Here is a 17,971-nt window from a genome sequence, read left to right on the forward strand (position 1 = left end):
AAATGTCTCGATTTGTTGTCCAATGGCGACCTGAATCGCACCCGATCGGCGGGGCTGACAGCTGGCCCAAGGAGTTGGGAAGCCGCTGCGGGCCTGCCGTTGGCAGGGGCCATCAACACGGAAACCACAAGCCTCACCACTCACTGTTGGCTGTCGTGGAGTCTTCTTGCATTTCAAATCCTCAACCTCCTACATGTCTCTGATTGATGGACAGCTGACAGCTGACAAGATCGGATCGGACGGACTAGCCCTCGAGCGCATCTTCGATCTTGATCAGAACTATTTCCAGGTTGGTGGTTTCGGGACACCTCTTCTATCTCACAAGCGCTATGATCCAACCTTGAAATGCGCCCTCTTACACGCTGCGTATGTGGCTTGCACTTGTTTATGTACGGTAGACTTATAGATGACATTGCACAACATGATTCAACCAGAAGTCAGCACAACCTCAATTCGTAGATCTTCAGCTCCTTCCCAAGTTCAACTAACTCCTGATCTCCCACAACCTAACCTTGCCCACATCATTCCCCACCGCAAGCACATCGCTCGCAGCACTAAACGCCACAGCCGTGACCCTCCCCAGGGGGGTCTGCTCCGTCGGCCAGTTGCGGTACACGGTACAGCTCGGCAGGTGCACCAGCTTGAGCGCGTCCTTCTTGTGCCGGCTGCCAAACGCCAAAAGCTGGCCGTCCGGCGAGAAAGCCACCACCGAGACGGGCGTGGTCAACTGCTCGAAAACCCGCGTCGGCGTGGGCAGCTTCCGGATCTCCACACCCTCTGCCCCTGCCCCTGCCCCTGCCCCTGCCCCTGCCCCTGTCCCCCCATCACTGCTCTTGCTCTTCTGCTGCTGCTGCTGTTTGACCACCACCAACTCGGCCCTATCATAAACATTCAAAATCCCACTCGCCGATCCCACAGCGATCCACCTATCCCCACCAATCTCAGCCGGACCGTTCCTACCACCAAGCGCCATGACGGTGCCCCCGATGGAGCCCTCATCCCGCCACACACCGACAGTGCGGCGGGTGAGCATGCTCCACTCTGCGACCTGGCCGTCCCTACCGGCAATGGTCATACCGTTGCCGTCGCTCCACCAGGCAAAATCAGCGACCCCGCCGCGGCCGTCGACGCGCGCCTGCGCGATCCACTGCATCGTCGTCGCGCTGACCACGTTGAGCATCCCCCCGCCCTTCTTGTCCGACGCCGCGACCGCCAGGTAGCGCCCGCAGGGGCTGGCGCGGAACCGCTCCATGGTGCGGTGCTCCTTTTGGTGCGCCTGGATCTTGGCGATCTTCTTGACGGAGCCGGAGGATAGGTTCCAGCTGTGGAAGTAGCGCCGCCGGCCGGCGAAGATGACCTCGTCGCCCGCCGCGCTCCCGCCGACGAAGGCCGCCCTGCGCAGGTCCGTGCGCTGGACCTGGACGGAGGTGAGCAAAGGGTTGGGTGTGGGGTGCGCGGACGGGTCGATGTGGTGGAGGTACATGATGGACGAGGTGCTGCAGGAGAGGAGGATCGGGTGGCGCGGGTGGAAGGCCAGGGAGGAGACGGCCGCCTTGTGCGTGTCCGGGATGTCTCGTGTCCGCTGGATGTCGATGGTTTCGGGGCGGAGTTTTCTACGCTTGCGGGAGGCGCCGCTGCCGTTGACGTCGGCGCCGGCGCGGAAGGAATTGGCGTCGCGTAGGAAGTCGTCGAGTGGCGCGGGCGAGTCGATGCTCTCGCCGTCGCTGTCAACCTCCATGTCAGAGGCGGAGGAGCCGTCGTATGAGGTCGCGGATGACCGCCGTCTTCTTCGCTTGCTGCCGCTACCCTGCAGGGCCCACTCGGGCAGAGGGTAGAGGCGCAGGTACTGTTGTCGTAACCGCCGTGAGTATTCTGTGCCGTTTACCACGTCCTCAGCCTCTGAGATCCTGAGCTTTCGTAGCCGAGTGGCACCGGCGAGAGAAACGGTTAGCCGCTCGTCGTCGCTGTCTTCCCAAGCGGGCTGGTCCTTGCTCTGCTCTTGCGTTGTAGCCTTCTGCGCCTGTGTCAAATCATCTGCCTCGGTTTGTGGCTCTCCAACGGTATCAATCGTGAAGAGCATAGAGTCGGGGAGATGTTCGTGGCCTGTGGGTTTAGTCGCGGCATCTTCTGCTTTGACTAACGCCTGGGAATCGGTGATGGTGGGGAGAAAGTCGTCCCGGAATAACTGCTCGCGAAATGTCTCCTTGCTCCCGAGGACGAACCGCTCGAGGTTCTCCTCGTCTGAGTCCTTCTCCGCAAACCCAGCATCTTGCTTCAGGGGAAGGACGTCGTCGTCTTCCTCCTCAGAAGCGGATGTCGAGACATTATCCTCGTCGTCGAAGTTGGCAAATGATCCGTCTTCAGAGAATAAGTCAGCTTCCTGTTCTTGGTGGCGTCTTCGCGACATATTGACGGTAAACGTGTGTGATGGTTCTTGGCCGGGGAGAACACAGACGGAGGGTGAACATTTGTTGCGGTTGACCATTTTTTTTGCTGAGCGCTCACACAGCCTCGCGGAATGTAGACGCTAATTGCCCCGCTGGAGTGGGGCGCCAAGGGGTTCAGATTCAGCCTCGCACATTGAAGGTCACGGACACACCATACACCATGTAATTTCGGCCCCTCGGGCGATTCATGCACATTTTTCACATGAACAGAGAGGGTGAGGTGAAGTCGAGCTGAGTGCCCTCCTTGATGGCAATATTTGGATTCGATATCAACTCAATTATAAGATCCAACTCGTTAGGAGCCCCTGGGTATCACTTATCCAAATTAACGGTGAAATGTTTACATTGCCGCAATTTCAAGCCACCATCGCAACGATCGCCGCAGCAGTACAAGCCCAGATTCCTCCTCGTCTCCATCCACCTGGCGCGCTGCTACCCAACACCTGTCCACTGGCCGTCTGCAGGGTAGTGGCATCCCCAGGCGCAAACATAGCGGGCATATCATCCGCCGATGCGCGGATCTCCTCGGGCGCCAACAGAGGGTTGTTCAACGCATCGCACGACGGCCGGTCAGAGTTCTCCTCAATGCTATTGGTCACGGAAATTGGCACGTCAAAGATTGTGTAGTGGTCTTGGCCGTTGAGGCGGAAGGACTGGCGGATCGAGATCTGGAATGGAAGTGTCAGTCATCCCGCGGTACCAAGTGCAATACGAACGTAAAGAGGCTCGAGCGACCCACGTTATACGCTCCCCGATCACTGCCAGCTTCGCTTGGCTGGCCGTTGCCCACCAGACAGTCGGGCCACATCCATTTGACGTGCTTCACCGTGCTTCCCGGCTCCTGGAACAAAATGTCGCCCAGGCTGGCGTTGTTGGCCGAGGCAGTGCCATTGGTGATGGTGAAATTACGGCCCGTGCCATAGCTGTACAGGAAGATGGTGATGTTGTGAATGAGGCTGGGGCTGTCTTCCGGGTATGGAGGCAAGGGGAGACGGCCGTTGGTAGAGACGTCCAGGGCGACCTCAATGAGTTCTTAGAGTCAAGGTTAGCAAGCCCGGGATGTTTGCAATATGCGGACGAGGGATAAAGAGACAGACCTCCGCCTAGTGGTGTTCCGGGTTGCGGGGCATCTAGGACAACGAGTCCCGGGGTAAAAACCTGCCCGCCCGAGACGGTGAAGTTGAGGGCTGATGATATCTGCGCAGTGAAGAGCAGTGCTACCGACGCATATGCAGCTGGAAGGATGGAGAACATCTTGTAGCCAGGCCACCAAGGTCCTGAGCTCCGATGGGCGGCTAGTGGGCGGGAAAGAGATAGAAGGCGGAAAGACAACAGCTCTGTGCGCGGCAAGGGAGCGGCAAGGGAGCGGCAGACATCAGGTAGTCTCTAGCCAACTATCGGCTAGCAGGTCGCCATGGATGAATTATACGCAGCTGCAGCTGGAAATAACGGAGGGAGATGGCGGGTCTGCCAGCGGACCGAAATTGGCAGGAAGAAACTAACGGTTCCCGAGGACAGGGCCGGGAAGCGAGCTTGAGGAGGTGTGGAAACCTCCTGAGTTGGTGTAATTCATCATGCAACTCTGGCCGGATGTGCCGTACCGATTATAACTGCGCTCAGAGCTGTCGCGCAGCTACACAGCTACAGGCAGAGCGCCGATCAGGGAGCATGAATGATGAGAGCGGTTCGACGCCGAAGATGCCCCAGAAAGGACCGGGCACGCCACGGGAAAGCGTCCAGAATGCGGTCATACCGTCATAGTTGTCCCCGGGACCTGGTTGCAATGGTTTGACATGCTGGCTGCGTTTCAGATTGAGTGCATCTCGGGATACCACGCCAAGACAGCACTAATCCAGGAAAACGGTTGAACCCTTGCTGAGAACGTTGAAGCACTGTCGCGATGCAGGGCCGAACCTGCCGAGTATGCACGGGCCACAGTAGGAATATTCAAGCTTAGGGCAAGCCAAACTGACGGGAACTTCGGATCCAGAATGAAGCAAGACTTTGGTGAACTAGAAGCTCGTTTGCATCTTGAACTACAATTGGATTTGTTGATCGAGCTACCAAAGACTTGCTTGATACCAAAAGACACGACTCAACGTTATCATCAATTGTCAGATGCTAGCCTACCGTACGAAGGTATGATTGGTGTAATAATTAATAAATCGCAGAACCACTCCACTGGGTCTCCCACTCACCGAGGCACTCTTTACGCCAAACCTGGCTCACCTCGAGCGTTGTCTCTCATTACAAAAGCATCATTACACCTGCCTTCTTTCACTCGCATTGAGCGAAGGTCATCAGTGACCGCATAGAACTGGTATTAACCTCACTCACTGACGCCAATTGGAGGTCTCCTAATATTGGGCAAGGATCCCGTCGGACCCAACGCGGATTATCTCATTATCGTCTGTTGACGAGAGCCCGCTAGGTCCTTGATCTTTGCTGTAAGCCACTGCAGCACCAAGTGAACAGCAACTTTTCTAGGTCCATCAAGATTCAAAACAACCATGGCGCTATCCCGCCTCCCTCGAGTACTAGTATCCGGCCACCGCCTCCTCAGCCGACGCCCAACCCCCCATCACCGCCAGTTCACAACCACCACCACCACCCTTCAACAACAACAACACGCCCAACCCCAACCAGCACTAAACCGCCTCCTCAGAATCTCCCCCGAGGTCACCACCGCCCTGTCCCGCAACCAACCCGTCGTGGCGCTCGAATCAACAATCTACACGCACGGCGCGCTCGGCAACGATCTGCGCCTCGAAGAGATTGTCCGCGCGCACGGCGCGGTACCGGCGGTATGCGGCGTCCTGGCCGGGGTGCCGACGGTGGGCTTGACTCCGGAGGAAGTAGCCCGCATGGTGGCGGCGGTGGGCGTGCGCAAGGTGTCAAGGCGCGATCTGGCTTACATCGCCGGGCGGGGGCTGCTTGGCAATAATGATGGGACAAGTGGGCTGCTGCACGGGGGGACGACCATTGCCGGCACCATGGTCCTGGCCCGCCTGGCGGGGATCCGCGTGTTTGGTACGGGGGGTTTGGGGGGTGTGCACCGTGGCGGGGAGAGTTCGATGGATGTATCGGCTGATTTGACTGAGCTGGGGCGTACGCGGGTTGCGGTTGTCAGTAGCGGGTGTAAAGGGTTTTTGGATATTCCAAGGACGCTGGAGTTTCTTGAGACGCATGGGGTGATGGTGGCGACGTTTGCCGATGGGAGGTCGGTCGAGGGGGCGGGGGTGGATTTCCCTGCGTTCTGGGCGCGCGAGAGCGGGACGAGGAGTCCGTTTGTGGTGACGGACGAGAGGGAGGCGGCGGCCATGATTCTGGCGCAGGAGCAGCTGGGGATTGAGACGGGCTTGTTGTTTGCCAATCCCATCCCCGAGGAGCACGCGATCCCGAGGGAGGATATGGAAGCGGCGATTGAGACGGCTGTGAGGGAGGCTGGGGAGAAAGGGTTTACCGGCAGTGCCAACACGCCGTATATCCTCAGCCGCATCAGGAAATTGACGCAGGGCAGGAGCGTGCCGGCGAATAAGGCGCTGGTGCAGGCCAATGTCGCGCGCGCCGCCAAGATTGCGGTGGAGTTGGCGAAGATGATGGACGGCTCACCGGTCACGGTCAAGACGGCGGCTGCAGATGTATTGGAGATTCAGACTGAGGTAGGAATGCTCAGGTAGGCCTCGGAGCTGGCTTCTCAGCTGACCAGGCCCAGGACTGTCGCGTGGTGGATGTCCTAGTGGCAGGCTCTGTCGCCCTTGACTGGAACTGCAACTATGTGGGTGGTGGTGCCGCGGCCGGGGCCGGCGACGACGCAGTCTCACCGAGATTGCACACCTCTAACCCAGCCTCGATCAACCAGTCCGTCGGTGGCGTTGGGCGCAACATAGCCCTGGCGGCGCACAACGTCAGTGAGGAAGGACAGGTCAGGCTCTGTAGTATGGTTGGAAATGACAGGTATCTTGGAAGCCATTCCGCTTTTCTAGCTACTTCTGTCTGACAATGGCCACAGCGCGGGTTCAATGATACTCTCGAATCTCCGCGCCTCTGGACTCGACACCTCCTGTGTCCGCCAGCTCGGACCCGAGCACCCCTGGGCACGTACAGCACAATATGTGGCTATCAACGACAAACGCAACGACCTTGTGCTGGCCATGGCCGACATGGACATATTCTCCAAAGATTCTTTTCCAGAATACTGGAACTCGGTCGTCGCGGCAACCAAACCCAAATGGCTTGTAGTCGACGCCAACTGGGCCGAAGCAGATATCCAAGCCTGGATTCGCGCCGGACGGAAGCACGGCGCCATGATCGCCTTTGAGCCCGTCTCCGAGGCCAAATCCCAACGGCTATTTCCCCCGCTCGGCGCCCCCAGAACGGGTCTAGGCATCTACCCTGACCCAATCGCCGATATCTGCACGCCAAACCAGTACGAGCTCCTGGCCATGGGCAGAGCGGCCAGGCTCAACGGGTACTTTGATAGACCCACCTGGTCCGAGATGGTCGCCGTCTTGGGCAGCAGCATGGACATGAACAGCCGCACCCGTGCGTTATTTCCGAACATGGCTCTGGATCATGCGGACGCATTCGGCATCCCCAAGCAGGCTTTGGACCTGCTGCCGTATATCCCCACCATCGTCACCAAACTTGGCGCTCAGGGGGCGCTGCTGACTGCCCTACTGACGAGGGACGACCCGCGGCTGGCAGATCCCAGCGAGGCGGAGTACGTGGTTGACGTCCGTGGTAAGGGCCATCCCCTTGTTGGTGGAGTTTACATGCGATGGTTCCCGGCGGTGGAGGATGTCGTGGTGCCGGTGTCTGTCAATGGGAGCGGTGATACCTTCATGGGCGTCCTGGTGGCAGGGCTGGCGATGGGCGGCAAGGTCGAGCGGTTGGTCAATGTTGCGCAGGAGGCGGCTGTCATGACGTTGATGAGTGCGGAGAGCGTGAGTGACAAGGTGAAGACGTTGAAGGGGCGGTTAAGGAGAGCTGCTGGGATGTCATGGGTGGTGACAGCCCGCTTATAGACTAGGTCGGTTGGGATTTGTGCTTTGTCAGTATAGGTGAGACATCAGTTGAAGGCTAAAGCTTGGTGAGATCAACTAACTAGTAGGTACGAGTCGCGATAAAGCTCAAGACGAATCTTCGACCTAACCAGCTTTTGTCTTCCCTGCCATCCAACACTCGTAGAACTGCCTATTAGGGATTCTGGCTAATGAGGGAAATCACAGGCCATAGGACCAGAAACCAAACACTGGAGTAGCTACCGACTCCAATCCCAGGATCTGCCAGAGATTCATATGAGTTCCCCGCATTGAACTCAAAGCAACCTCGGCAGCTGCCCTCAGGCAAGGGGCTCCCCCGCAATTCCACCATGCCATGATGCTGCCAAGCTCAAGTTGCTGCTACTGTACTCGGAGTACGAATGCTACATCGGGTACAATACCTTACTCCTAGCTAACACGTTATTTGAGGCATGGCAGGTTGTCTTATAAGGTGGGTAAACCCCATATTGAGACGTTGACGTTCGCTGTCGCTGTTACCTACCTATCTTTGACAGATCCATTCCCATCCATCATCATTCACTATGCCCATGCACAATGGCTTTCTCCCCCGCGAGGGCTTCAAGGCCGATGCGGTGTTCAAGATAATCCGCCAGACTGCGCTCAACCCGAACCTGACGCTCCCGCTGCTGCTGGTGGCCAAATACACCAAGAAAGGCCAGGACTGGGCCATTCTCCACCCAACGGCCTACAAGCGTCTCAAGACACTGCTCGTGCTGGGCCTTCTCAGGTGGGCCAACAGCTACCTCTCCCGGCGCGTCCTAAACAATTGGGTCCAGGATAAGTACGACTGGTCCAAGGAGATTGTGCTCATCACGGGCGGCTCCGGCGGCATTGGCGGCAAGGTTGTGCAGCTGCTGGCAGAAAGGGGAATCAAAGTCGTCGTGCTCGACATCCAGCCATTGACCTACCCAACCAGCAGCAACGTCTACTACTTCCACTGCGACGTCACATGCCCAAATCGCATCGCCCAAGCCGCGCGCGAAATCCGCGCCGTCGTAGGCGGCGACCCAACCATCCTCATCAACAACGCAGGGGTCGTGCGCGGCAAAACCATCCTCGACGCGAGCGAGCGCGACGTACGCTTTACCTTTGACGTCAACACGCTCGCGCACTACTGGACGGTGAAAGAATTCCTCCCGGCCATGGTGCAAGCCAACCACGGCATGGTGGTGACGGTGGCGTCGGCCGCGGCGTGGGTGACGGTGCCCAACATGGTGGACTACGCGGCGTCGAAAGCCGCGGCGCTGGCTTTTCATGAGGGACTTGCCGCGGAGCTCAAGACAAGGTACAACGCGCCCCGCGTGCGGACGGTGGTTGTTAACCAGGGGTACACCACCACGCCGCTGTTTAGGGGGTACCGGAATGATAGTCCGTTTTTGGTGCCCACGCTCGAGCCGGATACGGTTGCTGAGGCGGTTGTCAGGCAGGTTCTGAGCGGGGAGAGTGGTCAGGTTGTTCTGCCGGAGTTTGTTAATGCTACGGCGTTGCTGGCTGCGATGCCGCATTGGTATCAGCATAGTCTGCGCACTAGAGGGGAGGTCATCATGCGGGAGTTTGATGGGAGGCATGTGGTGGAGGATGTGGATAGGTTCTATGAGGAGAGGGAGAATGCGGAGGCGGATCAGGATCAGGATCAGGATCAAGAGGCGAGCGCGGTGCTGGTGCAGGAGTGACCTATGTACTACGGTAATCGGCGTGAGAGCTCAGGAGGAGGCAGAGTTGTCGGGGTGTGGTTCGGAGAGTTTGTGGTTCTGCTTCTTTCTCTTGTTACATGTAAGAGTATCTGGTGGTTTGACTGCCAGTGTGTAACGAACTGAATCTGATTGTTTGTTTCGGAAAGCGCCTTGTACGACAAGTTCTAGTTCCGGCTGGACGGTTCCTGGAGAGTTTCAGGTTGCTCAGGATGCAGGTATACAAGTACTTGTACTAGTGCTAGGAGATTGCATCGCCGAAGTGTAGGTACTATGTTGATTCTTCGCTATCATCTTCAGTACTTGCGCTGAGGGGAATGAATATCTGAAGAATCTAGGGAAACCTGAGAGTTGTAATAGATTCCAGACGCCATCGAGACTCGATCAGATCATGGGAAAAGGGGACGTATGAAGACATGACAGCTCTCATAGAAAGCTTACTGAGCGTATTTGATTAGAAAGCCAGTTGTAAACAATCTTGTAAGTCACGGTCACCATCGAATAGCTAGGTAACAGCACCGTTCCAAAAAGACTCGTCTCCATAGCAGTGAGAGGTCATTCAGGGCCTTGTCGTTTGATTCCAGTTGGAAGGTTCTAAGACGAATACTATCATGATATCAGCCTACAGAATGATCAACTTCCAGTATACAGGTACTTTAGATGGAAAGGGGAAATGAGCATGATTGCTCTTCGGCTGCCCTGCTTCAGGCATACCAGTATGTACAGTACATGTCGTCCAAATCCTGATCTTCATTGCTCCCAGGCCGGGTTGCGCCATGACATTGAAACTGATTCGCTCTATTCTCACATCTTGATGATGCAGCCCGTTAGGCAGAGATACAGTGCACCTCGACTATTCCAATATTCAGATCTTACTTCTGTTTCAAGACCCTATCTGTACTGGCAAACCCAGGCAGTGATTAGTACCAAATATTCATTGACATTGTTGGAGCAGATAGTCCAAAAGTGATAACTGCAAGCCTAGGTATGCAACTGTCGAACCATACACGTGGAGGTGATACGATATGCTCAAGCAAGATGCATTGTACATACATACATGGACAAAAGCATGAACTTTAAACCTGAAGTATGAGAATGGGAATAGGAATAGTAAAAACAGGACTGCGAGTGCCCGCCAGCAGCCCAATATTTATGCGTCAATGTTCAAGGCTTGAAAGAGAGACCAGTCCTTGCCACATACACTGGAATACCTCTTTCTCAACTGGGCGCTTGAGCGGGAATGGTTGAGAAGGGGCTGATTTGAAATATCGTGAGCGAAATCGCAAAGTCGGCTTACCGGCAGCTGGCGGCCAGCCAAGACTCGATGTCGTTAGTGGCGCCAGGATGGTCAAAGCTTTCTTGGTGGGCTCGTTCGAGGCACGGGCAGCCGAAAGTCTGGACTGGGGCTCCACCCGCCTCAACGCTGCTGTCCCGCGGTGCGGCGCCCAATGAGAGCGCTCGGATTATCAGGGTCAGTGGAGGGGATGGCGGGGAGCCACAGCCAGATCAGATCATCGACCACGCAGAATCAGCCCACTTCAGCCCACTCCGTCCTGAAAAAAGTACATCGAGGCATTGGACGTGATTCTTGGACCGAGCCTCTTCCTGCCCGTCTGCTGTGTTCCCCTCGCGCCGTGATGCATCTCTCCTGCACCTCTTCACTTTATCCTGCCCAAAACAGGCCTTTCTGGGAAAATCCTGGCTGAAAAGGTGACAGATGCGGTTCCTGTTCGATACCTAAGCTAGCACCACCGTGCAAACCTCTCGTGCCACCTGACAATACTGTACCGACCGCATCTTGCAAGTGGTATTTTGGCTGTGTTGCACTTGTCTCTTCATTTGCCTACCCGAAGAAGTCTCTGTTCACCCAATTCCAACCACCTGGAACCCTCCCTCAGGTCCGGAGCGCCGGGTCGTCTTTCTAACTTTCGCCCGTGATCCCTGGTGTAGCTGGCACCTCGTTGCTTGCCCCAAGTCCCATCCCGGTTCGTCGTCGGATATAGAATTCCCGGTGACCGCCGCTCTTATACGGAGCGTCAAACGCCTCAAAACTTCTGACACCCCCAGCCTGTGGCTGCTTCTCGAGTTTCCCCGAATCTCCATACTCACGGCACCACAGGATATTGCTCCTCGACGACTCGCAGCCACAATGGCCCCGGCTGCCGTCCTCGAGAAGGCCGAGGAGGACCAGCTGAACGATGACAGACTGCGGTCGACCGAGTGTGTTGACCGCCTGACGCTGCTCCGCAGCATGCCCGAGGCGCCCCTCGAGTGCCAAGTATGTGTTGTCGGCGCGGGTCCCGCCGGCCTCATGTTGGCCTGCAACTTGGGTCGCTGGGGTATCAATGTGGAGGTTGTTGACGACAGGGCAGATCAAACACCAGTGGGAAGGTGAGTTGGGATCTTGGTTCAATCCCAATTGGTGGTTTCCTGACCATATACCCCGTGCCACAGGGCCGATGGGCTGCAGCCAAAAACAATCGAGACATTTCGGCAGATGCGCCTGGCAGATCCTCTGCTGCAACGCGGTGTCCGGGTCTACGACATATCCTTCTGGCGCAGTACCGCCGACGAGCCGCTCCGGCGCCTGGGCCGCGAGATTCACTACCCGCCCATCATCGATGTGTTGGACCCCTATCTCTTGCTTGTACACCAGGGCGTGATTGAGAGTCTGTTTATTGAGGACCTCAAGAAACGCGGCATCAAGGTGCGGCGGAACACCGCTTTTGATTCGTACAGTGTTTGCGACAACAAGGCCGGTCCGCTCCAGATCAATTGCCGTGCGAACGTGACGCAGGACCGGAAGACGGTGCTCGCCCAGTACCTAGTTGGCTGTGGGTTATGTCAAGTTGTCAAGGCCAAATGAGTTAGCCAGAGCTGACTGTTCTGCAGGCGACGGCGCGCACTCTAGGGTCAGGAAGAGCATCCCTGACGCTAAGCCCGTCGGCATGTCTCAGCCTTCCGTCTGGGGTGTTCTGGACGGGGAATTGGAGACCAATTTTCCGGATATCTGGTCCAAGTCGCTGGTGTACTCTCAAGAACTTGGCTCTATCCTGATCATCCCGCGCGAGCGCAACATGACTCGCTTCTACATCGAGCTCAAGGGCGGGCCGAAAGCCGACAAGACTCAATTCGGCCAGGAGTTCGTCATGCAGCGCGCCAGGGAAATCATGGCCCCGTTCGAGGTGGGTTGGAAGTACATCGAGTGGTTCGGCCGTTATCAGATCGGCCAAAGGGTGGCGAGTCGCTTCTGCGACAACCACCTGCGGGCGTTCCTTGCCGGGGATGCCAGCCATACACACTCGCCAAAAGCCGCCCAAGGCATGAACACTTCGATGCACGACGCATGGAATCTGTGCTGGAAACTTAACCTGGCCGTCCGGGGTCTCGCAAAGGAGTCGTTGCTTCAGAGCTACGAAGAGGAGCGCCGGAAGATTGCCCTCGACCTGGTCAACTTTGACTACGAACACGCAAACCAGATCGCCGGCGGCGACTCGGCGGCTCTCGCCGAGAACTTCAAGACGAATGTGCGCTTCATCTCGGGCATTGGGGTAGAGTACGGCGAGAACGCCATCAACATGATGGAGCCTCAATCCTGGGTCATGGGCGAGGCCAAGCCGGGGTGTCTCCTGCCGCCTGCCAAGGTCACGCGCTATCTCGACTCCAACCCCGTCGACGTTCAGCTCGACATTCCCATGCTGGGCCAGTTCCGCATCTACCTCCTCATGTGGGACGTGCACCAGTCGCACATCTTCCTCGACACCTTCTGCCAGGCCATCGCTTCGAAGGATTCGCTCGTAAGCCAGCTCTCGGCGGCCGCGAGCATCTCGTACGCCAAACAGCCCCGCACCCCTGCTCCCGAGGACATCTACCTCCGTCCTGAGCGGTACACTGCCGTCAGCCACCTGTTCACATTTGCTCTAATCAGTAGGCCGCCCTCCCTGACCCCCGCCTTGTTTGTTTTTATTTCATCACTTCCTCTCTCTGGCAGTGCGCTCTACGAATACAGTTCCCCTCTGCTAACTTCAAAACCCTGCTTCCAGCCACCATGCCCAAGGATGAAATCGAAATCACAGACCTCCCCGCCCTCTTCCAGGACAGCCGCTGGACTTTTTACCTCGACGACGTGCCGCAGCTCGACACGCGGGCCTCGCTCTGCACAAACAAGTGGCTCGGCAGCCTGGGGCCGGGCGAGGTGGCCATTGTCAATGTGCGCCCGGACGGCTACGTCGGCTCCATTGGCCGCTGGGACTCGAGTATCGACGACGCTGGGGAGGACGCCGCTAGGTGGCTTGACTCGTACTATGATCGTTTTCTGCAGGTTCCAGCTCCGTCCGCCTCCCCTTCCGGGACTGGAGTTGGAGGCGGAGGGGGGCTTTCTTGATTGGGAGCTTTCAGACGGAGTCATATTGGGGTGGATGTATTTGTCGTGGTTATTACTGACAGATTAGGGGTTCAAGGGGCTTGAAGGCTAGAAGGTTCGGCGGTTGTCGGGTATCTTTGAATATTTTCTGTCTTTCCTTTGTGTGGTTGGGAGTTGGGACAGTGCCAGCGGCGTTTGGGGTCTTGGGGTGATATCCAGGTATGAAGACCGGGAGCTGTCTATCCCTTGAAATCTTGTTTCATTTTTTTTTTTTTTTTTGGATTTTTTTGGGTCTCTTCTCTTCTACCTTTGCTTTTTTTGTCCGGGGATCTCCCGGGTTTTTTGCTTCAAATTCGGGTTTCGGGGTTTGTAACGATCAGGGGTCAGTACTGATGCTCGTTGCTAAAGATGGGTTTCTACACTACTCCGTAGGAGGGGGTTGACAACAAGATGTATGATTTACCTGGTACAAGTACAAGTATACATACATGGAATTGCTTGGATATATATCTCTATCTGACTTTAGTTTCTCTTTGGGCTAGCAAAGTATTGATCTGGATTGGGTGTTGGATTGATATGATATTAAACTCCAAGGGTGGGAGGTCTTAGCAGTTGCTTCAGGTTTGATATTGTTGGATGTACGGATAAGATACTGATTAAGGCAACAAAGAGTGGTGTCACAACTACCATTGCCAAGGTGTTCAAGACAGTCGAGGTATGAGTTGGTAGCTAACTGGGTAGTATACTATCAACCTGACCTGCTCCTTTCTCCTCTTGCGTCGGCCGGTCGGTGAAAATGGCTTCCGGCCTGGCCCGCTTGTCTCTTCCCCTTTCCGGCTGACCGCCACCCTGTTTACCATCTCCCTAATAACACAGGAAGAACCTATATCGTCTATCCATGGGGTCGGACGAAGGGCATGTTGCCGTGCTAGGTATCCAGCCCGGTGCAATCCATACACGGAACGGACTTTCCAGAACTTCGGGCTCGGACATGCCACGCCATCTTTCGAGAAAGCAGAACAGCAAGTGGCAATGATACGATGTGCCCGTAGCTTGCAGCGAGCTGCATTGCAAGTCATGCCATTGGGAGTCCTGGGCTGCCACAACTGGCATCCCTCTTGACAGTCAAGTCGAGCAATCCGCCTCGAATTTCGTCGAGGCTACCAGGTCTACTGCAGGCCTACCCGCTGGATCTACTGCCGCGATGTTGGCACCATTCTTGAAAGAAGAGCTTGCATAAGCTCTATATCCGTTGCAGACGGTGAAATGCCCCGTGCAGTTAACCTGCTATGCCTTTGGTTCCGGTATTGAGAAGATGACGGATAATGCTGTTAGGCTCCTGCGCGATCGTGAATGGCAGCATTTACTCTCTGTATGCGATACGTATTCTGGTCAATTGTTTGTTTGCCGCTGAAGACATCTAGTAGTTGCTGCATAGCCAATATCCTGCTGATTACGCTTTGGTCTCGTACTCTAAAGATGTCGCTCAATAGCAGGGCGTTGTTTCCAACTTAGGCGCCTCCGGTGCTCAGTCAACCGTCGCTATTGCTCTCCAAGGCTTCAATCTTGGGCCTTATCTTCTCCTGAAATTCCTTGTATTACGGCTGATTTGCCGTTTCATCCCAAGATAAAGGCATAGAGGAGCAGGTGGTAACCAATCATCCCGGTAGATGCGTGTTTGTTCAGAAGGAATCGTTCCTCAGAAGCGCACGACCGTGATTCTTCCCTCGTAATCTTCTCCGACAATCCTAACGAACAGTGTCAGTCGAATAGGTTTGGCGAGCAAGGCTCTAGATCTAATGTGGTTTCCTTCCAGCGATAGCTACAGAGCCACCCGTAAAAGGAGTAAACAGGTCTGATAATACATACCACCTCTCGTCCCCCGCAATGTGGCCCTTAGCCATGAGCTCTGACCACATGCCGTCGGGAAAAGGAAGCTCCTTGCATCTCGCATGTGCTCTCACGTTGCTGCGCCGTCGGCGCCCGGCGTCGTCTTCCGTGTCAGACGGCGAGCCAGTGCCCTCGACTGAGACCGCCGGGCGGACATGAACTGACATAGTCTCCAGCATGAAGCAGTCACGCGCCGTTACTCGTACACCGGCTGCGAAGTCGACAATCTGGGTCACGGTCAGATAGGGGAAATCCTCGTGGCGCCAGCACGGGGCCAGGCCGGGCCGGATTTTCGGTCCGATTCCAATCGCAGCATTTCTGGGCCCGCTCTCGGCAAGCGCCCACGGCCAACCCATGGCTGCGGAGGACGAGCGAATGCGGAGCGGGTCCGTAAGGTGTGTCTGAGCGTCAAGGCTAGAATCCCCGGTAGGCAGCGACGCTATATCTGTAAGTGTTGGGAGGAGCCCGTCGGCGTCAGCAACGCGCCGGCAGAAGCTCATGTTGACATCACCATCTGCGCCACATGCGTCAACCCAGACCGGCCCATGGACGGGATCATTGCTCGTCGTGGATGTGTAAGTCGTCGGTGTGTGATTAGCGAGCTCAGTCATACTCAAATAGCCAGTGGAAGATGCGGCGGCTGGATATGATGGCTGAGAAGAAGATTCAGGGCAGGGCGGCGCCGGAATGACCGGGATACCGGTACACCGAACGAGATGGACGCGAGGGGGATTGAGGGAGCTATGTTGGCCCTCGGCCCAACGGTGCTCTTCTTCAATAACATACAGATTCGTGCCATCCAGCATCAGGCCCCTGAGCTGCGGTGTTGCGCGTTGGCGCACTCCGTAGAAATCCAACTCGCGCCAGGCCATGCGCCGAATAACCCGTGGGCCGGTCGTAGTGGTCGAGGCGGGAACTGTCTTCAGACACTCCGAATTCGGTTCCGAGCCTGCCACTTCATGTAACTTCCTGCCGGTAACCTTGCTACTTCCGTTCCATAAACCAGTCGGTAAGGATGTTGTTCGACTAATGTTCGGGCGCTTGTCAGCCTTTGGGTTTGCTGATGGCCGGTAGGGACTGGGAGAGGAGATGTCCCATACGGCCAACTGCTCGATAGGCTCGATATGGTAGAGCGAGCGGTTAGGCTGCCAGAAATACACGGCATAATGCGTCGCCGTGTGCGTCGAGAAGAAGCGGTCTGAGCGGTTCAAGGGCAGACCAAGGAAGTGTGGCTCCCACTCAGAGCGGAACTCAACACACCACTTTGCCGAAGGCTTGCGGATGACATCGAAGGCCGTAACGAAGTGCCGATGCACTACCTCGAGAGCGTTCAGCTGATGGTATGGGAGCGCTTCTGCCCACTCGATGATGAGCACACCACTCGCTAACCGGACTCGACGTATATGTTTTGAGCGAACATCGAATGGCACAGGCACTTGTTGGTTTGTCGCTAAGTCGATAATGTGATACACGTAGCCATCATTTTCAGCAGATACTTTAGCGGGATACACCAGAAGACCGTCTTCCTGGCTGTACGACCACTCTGGATCAGGATGATGAAAATCGGACGTCTTGTCCAGAAAGCGCAGGAACCTGCTCCAAGGCGCCACCGGCCAGAACGAGAAGAGGGAGCCCATCTTCTGCCGATTGTTCTTGGTCATCTCGAGCTTCTCAATGACACGCGGCTTCGCCTGGTTCAAATAGTAGTACCGGCGAGCTACATCGGCCAAAATCGAGAACCACGGCCGGGGATTCTCGATGATGTCTGCAAGCTCGGCCTTCAGATTGGCGGGGATGTCTGCTGACTCCAGAGTTGATGCCGTGAGGGCGGCAGCGGCAGTGGCCAGGCGTAGCTCGCGGCATCGGGGGAAGTTCCAGCGTAGAAGCAGCAGCGAGGCAACTTCGCTCGTGAAGGCTTCGTGCCATCGGCGGGAGACAGCGCGACAACGCACACAGGTACGCGGAGAGAGGCGGGAGATGACAAGGAGAAATATGTCATGCGGCAGCTCCGTGATGTCCCTCATCTTGTCGGCTTCCTTTTACAAGGAGCGTCCCCGCATCAAGAAGCCGTGATACTGGAAGGTGTGCCTGCCAGCGTGTCGAATTTCAATCGAATCTCGATCTGGGCCTCCCAGCATGCTTGCGGTTGCGCCGCATATCTTTATGCTTGAAAGTCGATACGCTAAAATGGAAATCAATAGAGGTTGACGAAGTTCCTGTCAATCGAAGACATGCCCGAGATCGAGCATGCTTTCCGCGTAGTGTAGTTGAATGTGTAATCCCTTACTAGCGATTGGACAGAAGTATCTGACAGCAATAGGTACTGCACCAAACCCAGTGGGCAAGTTAGTGCAACATGCACATTGCAGTGCAAACAGGAGCCACTAAAATACACTGCACCTTGGCCTTCCAGGCAACAGCCAGCCCAACGTGGTTGCCGCCCTGGCGCTTTCCCTGAATAGTCATTACGGAGTACCTTACCTAGGATTACCTGCTTGTAGGTTTATGAAAGAT

At 56.1% G+C, this 17,971-nt stretch overlaps 7 protein-coding genes across 7 annotated transcripts; 4 read left to right on the top strand and 3 right to left on the bottom strand.

The window, feature by feature from the left end:
• The first annotated feature begins 65 nt into the window (after positions 1-65).
• On the top strand, positions 66-434 carry N656DRAFT_774602 (uncharacterized protein). Its single transcript, XM_064814299.1, has one exon. The coding sequence runs from the start codon at positions 194-196 to the stop codon at positions 404-406; it is 213 nt and encodes a 70-aa protein (XP_064673932.1). The 5' UTR covers positions 66-193; the 3' UTR covers positions 407-434.
• N656DRAFT_745300 (WD40 repeat-like protein) lies at positions 66-2,471 on the bottom strand. Its single transcript, XM_064812899.1, has 2 exons — positions 869-2,471; positions 66-832 (listed from the first exon to the last, which is right to left on the bottom strand). The coding sequence occupies exons 1-2, from the start codon at positions 2,405-2,407 to the stop codon at positions 485-487; spliced, it is 1,887 nt and encodes a 628-aa protein (XP_064673933.1). The 5' UTR covers positions 2,408-2,471; the 3' UTR covers positions 66-484.
• A 332-nt stretch (positions 2,472-2,803) lies between these two features.
• N656DRAFT_765344 (uncharacterized protein) lies at positions 2,804-3,701 on the bottom strand (the record flags this gene model as incomplete). Its single annotated transcript, XM_064813403.1, has 3 exons — positions 2,804-3,115; positions 3,187-3,479; positions 3,545-3,701. 3 exons carry the CDS (start codon positions 3,699-3,701, stop codon positions 2,804-2,806), a joined length of 762 nt encoding a protein of 253 aa, XP_064673934.1.
• Positions 3,702-4,951: 1,250 nt separating this feature from the next.
• N656DRAFT_810927 (uncharacterized protein) lies at positions 4,952-7,560 on the top strand. The gene is made up of 3 exons (XM_064818371.1): positions 4,952-6,109; positions 6,157-6,404; positions 6,460-7,560. Exons 1-3 carry the CDS (start codon positions 4,958-4,960, stop codon positions 7,472-7,474), a joined length of 2,415 nt encoding a protein of 804 aa, XP_064673935.1. The 5' UTR covers positions 4,952-4,957; the 3' UTR covers positions 7,475-7,560.
• Positions 7,561-7,828: 268 nt separating this feature from the next.
• On the top strand, positions 7,829-9,585 carry N656DRAFT_774611 (NAD(P)-binding protein). The gene is made up of 2 exons (XM_064814300.1): positions 7,829-7,943; positions 8,008-9,585. The coding sequence occupies exon 2, from the start codon at positions 8,035-8,037 to the stop codon at positions 9,184-9,186; it is 1,152 nt and encodes a 383-aa protein (XP_064673936.1). The 5' UTR covers positions 7,829-7,943; positions 8,008-8,034; the 3' UTR covers positions 9,187-9,585.
• Positions 9,586-11,353: 1,768 nt separating this feature from the next.
• Positions 11,354-13,588, top strand: N656DRAFT_786749 (uncharacterized protein; the record flags this gene model as incomplete). The annotated part of the gene is made up of 4 exons (XM_064816552.1): positions 11,354-11,595; positions 11,659-12,038; positions 12,097-13,131; positions 13,248-13,588. 4 exons carry the CDS (start codon positions 11,354-11,356, stop codon positions 13,586-13,588), a joined length of 1,998 nt encoding a protein of 665 aa, XP_064673937.1.
• A 1,355-nt stretch (positions 13,589-14,943) lies between these two features.
• Positions 14,944-17,795, bottom strand: N656DRAFT_841848 (uncharacterized protein). Its single transcript, XM_064819014.1, has 2 exons — positions 15,437-17,795; positions 14,944-15,315 (listed from the first exon to the last, which is right to left on the bottom strand). Exons 1-2 carry the CDS (start codon positions 17,479-17,481, stop codon positions 15,267-15,269), a joined length of 2,094 nt encoding a protein of 697 aa, XP_064673938.1. The 5' UTR covers positions 17,482-17,795; the 3' UTR covers positions 14,944-15,266.
• Between the last annotated feature and the right edge of the window lie 176 nt (positions 17,796-17,971).

This window comes from Canariomyces notabilis, assembly GCF_033297395.1.
Source record: "Canariomyces notabilis strain CBS 508.74 unplaced genomic scaffold N656scaffold_2, whole genome shotgun sequence".
NCBI lineage: Eukaryota > Fungi > Ascomycota > Sordariomycetes > Sordariales > Chaetomiaceae > Canariomyces > Canariomyces notabilis.

Bases quoted from the DNA above. Each gene is read 5' to 3' on its own strand.
- N656DRAFT_841848 (XM_064819014.1), bottom strand. From the start codon at position 17,481: ATGAGGGACATCACGGAGCTGCCGCATGACATATTTCTCCTTGTCATC. The intron at 15,316-15,436 runs GTATGTATTATC...ACTGTTCGTTAG, and splicing joins ATTGCGGGGGACGAGAGGTG to GATTGTCGGAGAAGATTACG.
- N656DRAFT_774602 (XM_064814299.1), top strand. From the start codon at position 194: ATGTCTCTGATTGATGGACAGCTGACAGCTGACAAGATCGGATCGGAC.
- N656DRAFT_810927 (XM_064818371.1), top strand. From the start codon at position 4,958: ATGGCGCTATCCCGCCTCCCTCGAGTACTAGTATCCGGCCACCGCCTC. The intron at 6,110-6,156 runs GTAGGAATGCTC...TCAGCTGACCAG, and splicing joins TATTGGAGATTCAGACTGAG to GCCCAGGACTGTCGCGTGGT. The intron at 6,405-6,459 runs GTATCTTGGAAG...CAATGGCCACAG, and splicing joins AGTATGGTTGGAAATGACAG to CGCGGGTTCAATGATACTCT.
- N656DRAFT_774611 (XM_064814300.1), top strand. From the start codon at position 8,035: ATGCCCATGCACAATGGCTTTCTCCCCCGCGAGGGCTTCAAGGCCGAT.
- N656DRAFT_745300 (XM_064812899.1), bottom strand. From the start codon at position 2,407: ATGTCGCGAAGACGCCACCAAGAACAGGAAGCTGACTTATTCTCTGAA. The intron at 833-868 runs GTGGTGGTCAAA...CAGAAGAGCAAG, and splicing joins TTTATGATAGGGCCGAGTTG to AGCAGTGATGGGGGGACAGG.